General features: G+C 46.6%; 2 protein-coding genes across 4 annotated transcripts in view; both read right to left on the bottom strand.

Moving 5' to 3' along the window:
- The window catches only part of phf19 (PHD finger protein 19), a 20,005-nt gene extending 16,538 nt beyond the window's left edge, over positions 1–3,467 (bottom strand). For all 3 annotated transcript variants that reach the window (XM_050051891.1, XM_050051892.1, XM_050051893.1), the window contains exon 1: positions 3,246–3,467. The gene's annotated coding sequence lies outside the window, so the exon portion shown is untranslated. The remainder of the gene's footprint in view (positions 1–3,245) is intronic.
- A 1,106-nt stretch (positions 3,468–4,573) lies between these two features.
- Positions 4,574–7,573, bottom strand: part of LOC126394918 (fibrinogen C domain-containing protein 1-like) — a 24,467-nt gene continuing 21,467 nt past the window's right edge. Inside the window, exons 6-9 of the mRNA XM_050052061.1 lie at positions 7,100–7,236; positions 6,734–6,830; positions 5,385–5,564; positions 4,574–5,253 (exon numbers count right to left, since the gene is read on the bottom strand). Of these exons, the coding sequence (XP_049908018.1) occupies positions 4,991–5,253; positions 5,385–5,564; positions 6,734–6,830; positions 7,100–7,236 (677 nt within the window). The 3' untranslated portion in view covers positions 4,574–4,990. The remainder of the gene's footprint in view (positions 5,254–5,384; positions 5,565–6,733; positions 6,831–7,099; positions 7,237–7,573) is intronic.

The raw sequence follows: 7,573 nt of genomic DNA, 5'->3' as shown, positions 1-7,573 counted from the left end.
ACACAACACACGTGTGGTCCTGTGCAGAGGGAGGTGAGTCAGGTTCATCTATGTCTCACCAACAGGTGAATATAAAGTCAGGTCAGTCAGATGTAGGGATGGGTCACGATTTTCGAATTTTCGAAGTCGTTTTATTTTGAAAAATCGATTTTTTTAATGCGACTATTACTATTCGCCGTCTTATTTCCCCCCTTTATTTGACATGCAATTCAGCTCCTAACCGCACGGAACAACTTCGACAAAATAAACGAAAATGAGGTGCAGTGCAAACTCTGTGAGGCAAAGCTTGCGTATCACAAGTATGTACAGTCATTTGAGAGCGAGGCACGCAGGAGGCGGCGAGGGACTGTACGGCCGGGCTCAGCGGCGCGACACGTCTGCAGCGCGAGTCCCGTAGCAGCTCGCCCCCCTGTTAATCAATTACAGCGGCTCCACCGGCAACGGGAGCAGCGCGACAACCCCCACCTGTCGCGCCACAACTCTCTATTTTACGCGGCTCTTCTATTTTTGTCGCGCTACGCTCCCCTACGCGACCCTCCAGCAGATTAAAAACTACATGAAATAGTGTGCTAAACGAGCACAATGTGTTTTTAAATGAATAAAACATTATCAGAGGTGATATGTGATGATTTTTTTTCATGCATTTACCCATGTTTATCCGTGACATTGTGTAAATGTCCATGGCAGACATTTGAAAGCGAGTAGATGACAAACAGTACAGTAAACTACGTGTCGCTTCCGTACGCAGTCAGTGGAGCCCAAATGAATACGCCGCGATGCTACGCTGACGTGACGCTTTGCAGCCGGTGGAGCCCAGCCGTAATGATGAATGGATCTCTGTGTGCGTGGCTCCGGGAGGGGAGGGGGGAGGGCGATTATTTGAAAAATCGTTGAATAGTTGCCATGATTTTCGAATAGTGTTTTTGCTTGTGCTGCCCATCCCTAGTCAGATGTTTTATCGTCTGAAATTTGGACTCTGAGTGTCACAAAGATCACAACTCTTTCTGACAAAAAGATGATGATAAAAATGTAGATAAAATATTTGTGGAAATTAAAACATCACAAGTTAAAACTTTTAAGACTATTAAATGACTTTTGAGGCCGAATATTTATGACATTTAATTTAAGACCTTTTCAGCAGCTACAGACACGGTCTCCAGTTTCAGTTATAGTCATAAGATGTTTGTTCAACCAACAATGATCATTCTGACTGATAATAATAACTGAGACAGTTATCGCACAGTGAAGATCTGAGACTGTTGGAGCTCTCGCTGTTATAAATGTCTTCAGTGACTCTGTGCAGCACAACCTCTGATCAAACTGATCAAACTGTCAAACTGATCAGATATGAGTCATTGTGTGTTTCTCACACACAGATTTTAGTGTTCAGCTGTAACATGAGAATGTCTGTGACCCAATTGTGCGTCAGTAACAGGAAGTCAGTGGATGAAACCTCGGCTGTATCAGTATCAGGAGTCAGACCAAAGAAATGGACCTGCACTCGTACAGCTCCTTCTAGTCATCTGACCACTCAAAGTGCTTATACATTACGAGTCACATTCACACACACACATTCACACCCTGGTGGCCGAGGCTACTCAGATTTTAACACACTCACACACTGATGATCAGCCATCAGGAGCAGTTTGGGCTTCAGTATCTGCTGGAGGATACCAGACCTGCAGACTGGAGGAGTTGGGGATCAAACCAGACACAGGATCAGAGTTTATACTGAGATCTGCAGAAACTTAGAGGTGGTCTGATGACAGAGAGATTTGGTCGTGTACAGATCTGAGGTTAACAACCTGCAGCTCTTTAACCCTTCACCAGGGCTCCCTGTGGCTGTGACAGAAATTATTATATGGAAATTAACAGCAGTTATTACTATTAGCCTACAGCCTGAATACATACAGTGTTTTAACATGTGGTCAGCTCTGTGCGTCACACGTCTACAGCGTGGTGCCTTCTCTTAAAATCAGCTGAATCTCAACATCCCCACACTAATGACTGCTCATTTAGATTAAACAGGCTGTGCTGTGTCACTGTAAGGTTCACATATGCACTGTGGCTCTTGTTAAAGGTTGCCGACCCCCCGTACAGATGGTCACTGTGCCGTGTCTCTGCTGTGATGTCTCTGAGGTCTGTTCCTCCTCCTTTGTTTTTAACAGTGCATCATGTTTTATCTTTGTGTTTCTTCCTGCACATGAAACGCTCTGTATTTCCTCTGTCTCTGTTCTTTTATATCAAAATGTTCAGATAAAGTTCATCTGCAGGTCCTCCAGGTGTCTCCGCAGTCTCACCTGTGTCTGATTATGATTCAGACTCATCTCTTCCTGTTAAATTAATGTTTGATGGACGTGTCTAATAACTGGCTGAGTGATCAGTGACCCAGTGTCACATTCGCGTCATCAACAGCCACAGTGACGGATGTTCAAAAACATTCCAGACCATTTCCAGGCCTGGAGGACGGGTCAGAACTTTTCCTTGACTGTGGGAACGCTGCCATGTTACATGTCACATCACACACTGGGACGTCATCACGTCGCCATCATTTGGTTGGCATGACGACACAGTCCCACAGAGACAGTCTGATCCCTGCACGTCTATCTGTCTGATTCTATCAGCTGTCTGTCTGCCTGTCTGCCACACCCACAGACAGACAGAGTGAAATAAGCACATCCATATGTCTCACTGTGACTACATGTACTGCAAGAAGTCTGTCTGCCTGCCTGCCTGCCTGCCTGTCTGTCTGTCTGTCTGTCTCTGGGTGTGACAGACAGACAGGTAGGTTGTGGCTGTGATTCATTCCTCAACTCTCAGGGGGATTTTGACACTTCGGCGCATGCGCAGTTGACCCTCCCATCAGTACCAACACACACACACACACACACACACACACACACTAAACTAACTAACTAACTAACTAACTAACCGACAAACCACCGTTGACTACCCGCCCAGCACGTGACCCAGGTCCCCAGACTGAATGACCGGACTGACCGTGTTACAGACAGATAACTGACCCGGGTCACATCCTGTCTTTCACACACAGAGACACGGTTACCGTTATATGTTAACGGCTCCGGTGTCTCTGCTGTGATAACGGTGTCTCGCTCTCAGCCTCTCATACCGACAGTAACCTGCTGATAAACGGTCAGACCCGGGTCTAAATCACGGTCAGACCCGGGTCTAAATCACGGCTCAGACCCGGGTCTAAATCACAGAAAGAAACAGAGCTGACTCACGTCCTCTGTGTCCTCCGAGACACAGACAGGCGGCTGCTGATCCGACACACGGGCTGGACTGTATCGGGACAGACGGGACACTAAAGTGTCTTCACTGTCTTCACTGTCCCTGTGTCTCCGTCCTGTCCCCTCCGTCTGTCTCTGTCCCTCTGTCTCTGTCCCTCTGTCTCGGTCTTCGTGGCGCTAAACTTCAAACTCCTTCAGTCGCCATTTTTCACTTTTCCCGCGGATCTCAGGGGGAGGGTCTACGTCATTTACATAAGCTTCGTCATCACGTCAGCAGGAAGTGCTGCACTGTGACCGATCACCCATCAGCCCCATTCAGAGCCACATCCACTTCTTACTGAGTTTAGACCTTAATCTGCTGGTTTCAACTATGTGAGCCATCCATCCATCACTCCATCCATCACTCCATCCATCACTCCATCCATAAAATGACGTTGTCCTCTGTGTTCAGTAACATTTAACAAACGTAATTGCATGATCAGTGGTGGAGGAAGTATTCAGAGGCCGGTTTTACAAAATACCTTCAGTTAAGATTTTCATTAAAGTCAGAGTTAAGGTTCCCTTAAAGTAGAAAACACAACACCCCTGAGTATTTTCCCTTTTTTAATTTTTTTCCAAATATTTACTTAAGTATTTAAGATTTTTCTCCTCACCTTGGGCTTATACTTAGGAAATCCCTTATAATTAGTTAAACCGTTGCACGGAAGACCTCAGGTATCACAGGCCCGAGGGCAGACAAACAAACTGTAAAATCTGTCTCAATGCAGTACATGTCTTAATGTTTTTCCTTAACTAAAATGTTTTAAGGGATTCCTTTCAACACCTTTAAGTAAGACCGTGAATTAAGGGGAAATTAAGCCATAAGTGTCATATTTAGGAAGAAAAGTTAAGGTGTTTTGTGCCTGACTTCCCCATTAGTTTTCGTTATGTTCTTTACTTTAGCAGAAGTACTGACACCACACTGTGAGATTACTCTGTTATAATTAAGTCCAAATGTTCCTTAAGTACACATCGGCAGGTGTAATCAGCGTGTATGCAAAGTGTTAAAAGTAAGAGTACCCAATACAGACAATTTAAAAAACATCAGAATCTTAAATTATTCAAAATAAGTCGTTCAAAGGAACGACTGAAATGATTTTCAAAAATAATTATTTTCTGTCAGTCAGCTCATTGATTAATTGACTGATTGTCTACTAACTCAATGTCTCTACGTCAGTGTCCACACCTGTTGGTCTGTCTCAGACTGTGTGAAGGATTTCTACCGTCATCTGTCTAAGTCTGATACATATCCAATCAATAATCCATAATCAGACAGCAGCAGAAGGTCAGAAACTGTTTATTGATCCATCAGCTCTGACATCATCAATATGAAAAGTTATTGATCAGAACACACAGCCAGATATTGGAGATAAGAACACATGATCACATCTTAGAAAACACACAGACTGACGGCCGGTGGTCCTGACGCCGCCACTGAGGTCAGAGGTCAGGGGTCAGAGGGTGTGTTCAGGTAAGGTACACAGGCGTTACAGGGTCAGAGGTTGGAATGGGTTAGGTTTAGCTCAGGTTAAAGGGTCAGGGGTCAGGTATAGTTCAGGTTAAAGGGTCAGGGGTCAGGTTTAGTTCAGGTTAAAGGGTCAGGAGTCAGGTTTAGTTCAGGTTTAAAAGTCAAGGGTCAGGTTTAGTTCAGGTTAAAGGGTCAGGAGTCAGGGGTAGGGGTCAGGTTTAGGATCTGATAATCAGGAGTTTGGTTTGGTGTTGGGTCGTATCTTCATCTCGGTGAACCTGAGTGAGTACTGCCAGCCCGTCCAGCTGGACCACTCCACCCCATCAGCGTAGGAGGCATGGCCTCCCCTCAGGTACTGCCCGTTCAGGTTAGAGGTGTGGCAGTTACGGTACCACCACGCCCCCTGGTAGTACGCTGCACAGTTGTTCTCTGACTGGTCCTGGTCCCGGTCTTTGGTGGTGAACTGCATCCCAGAATGCTTCAGGAGGGAGTCACCTAGAGGTCAGAGGAACACTTGTTAGTGCTCTATAGTACTGTTTACTTGTACTACAATGTGTGTCATACATATACGACCTGGTGCCTTTTCCTCTAAATGTTGCTGAACTTTAGTAGCAGTGGCTTCATACCTGCAGTCCCTGAGTACTGGTCCACGGTCAGTGGGTATCCATCCTCCTCGGGGTTCACAGAATCCCGACCAACAGAGAAATCACCATAATGAGCGAACGCTGTGGCATTATCGAAGTCGGCCATATCAATCCGCAACTCATAACCACCTGATCTGGTCAGAGAGTAGATCCTCTGGAGACCTGAGGGACAGACAGACGGACGGACAGAGAGACAGAGAGACAGAGAGACAGACAGACAGACAGACAGACAGGGAGAGAGTTGTGTCATTTTCAAAGGTCCAGACTCAGAGCTTCTTGAGTCCTTGTTAGGTTCTGTTGACACTGTGGTGGTAAATAATAATGACAGACAGCAGAACCTTTCTGGTTCTACGCTCCATCAGAACACTGCAGATGTCCCTCTGTCTGTCTGGTGTATTTACACATTAACCCTCCGCCAGGACGGACCTCGTGATCAACAGGTGAATGGTTGTAACTCTGGCTGTGGTTCAAGTATAGTGTCAGACTGTGGTGGTGCACCTTGATGTGAAGGTCCCGTCTGACAATCACTCATTGCTGCTTGTCTGACATTGGATGAACACCACCTGAAGCTAAACCTGGACAAGACTGAGATCGTTCCTTCAGGGAAAAAGACAACCTAACTATCCATCACCGTGACAACACTGTGGTGATGTCACTTTGGACGGTGAGGAACCTGGGAGCCACAAAAAACTCTGTTGCACCAGGTGGCCTAGAGCTAAACCATGAAAACCTCAGATGGAAGATGGAGGATGGGCCAAATACTGAACCTCAGGTGGGACCTTGTACGATCGCCTCGACCACCAGTTTATGAATGTGACCCTTCTGTGTTCAGAGTAATAGAAAGGTTCAGGTACTCATCCAGGTGTTTGTCATCTGGTGCTGGTCTACAGGGCGGTGATAGAGACTGTGTCCTTCTACACAGAGTCAAGGTCAAGCACCACACGCCTCCTCCATCACTATACGACCCCCAAGGTTCCTTTCTGGGTTCTTGTCCCCCTTTTCCATCCGCACAGAACTGGTTCTGTTTTGGTCCATGCACCTAATTTTAACCCTCTTGGAGCATTTTGACCAAAAATAAAATGGTTCCACACCTGACAAGTTGGTTCTCAGCAGGAACCAAAGAACAGCAGGTTTTTCTTGACCTGAGGAGGCAACACGGTCTCACTGTGAGGTCGTCCAAAACTGGAGCCTGAGTGAGACCGGTTTGTCTCGACAGGCTCATCTGCACCGCAAGAATTTGTTTGGCTTGAATGTAACAGACACTGTGAAGAACTCTGTGTGTGTGTGTGTGTGTGTGTGTGTGTGTGTGTGTGTGTGTGTGTGTTTCAGACCTAGCCAGTGCTCTCCTGTAGTTTTTCCGAAGCCATCTCGGTATGCTGCCCAGTCTCTGAAAAAATTCACAGAGCCGTCCTCCCTCCTCTGGATCACCTGCACACACACACACACACACACACACACACACACACACACACACACACGTATTAAAACCAGTCACATCAACACAACTGTTTAATTAATTAAATATTTCATTAAAGATAAACTGAGATAAACAATGATCAGCAGGTGGAGCAGGTGGAGCATGTAACCATGGAGACGTCTCAGTAAGATGCGCACACTGCAGGACATGTGACCGCCACCAGAGGACGCTGCTGCTGTGTGCGTGTGTGTGTCTGTGTCTGTCTCTGTGTGTCACACACCGTCCAGCCTCCTCTTTCAGTCGTCATGTCGCAGTAAACCATGAAGCCGTCGGGGTCGTGAGTCGGAAACACAGAATAAACTCCGTCCTCAGAGATGCCAGATGCCATGACATCACTGCAGTCTCTGGGTCTGACAGCTGAGACACATAGACGGACAGAGAGAGAGACAGACAGACACAGACACAGACACAGACACAGACACAGACACAGAGACAGAGACAGAGACAGACACATACACATACACAGACACAGACACAGANGCCGTCGGGGTCGTGAGTCGGAAACACAGAATAAACTCCGTCCTCAGAGATGCCAGATGCCATGACATCACTGCAGTCTCTGGGTCTGACAGCTGAGACACATAGACGGACAGAGAGAGAGACAGACAGACACAGACACAGACACAGACACAGACACAGACACAGAGACAGAGACAGAGACAGACACATACACATACACAGACACAGACACAGA

The sequence above is a fragment of the Epinephelus moara genome, chromosome 8 (genome assembly GCF_006386435.1).
Source record: "Epinephelus moara isolate mb chromosome 8, YSFRI_EMoa_1.0, whole genome shotgun sequence".
NCBI lineage: Eukaryota > Metazoa > Chordata > Actinopteri > Perciformes > Serranidae > Epinephelus > Epinephelus moara.
This window is presented reverse-complemented; position numbering and strand designations above follow the sequence as displayed.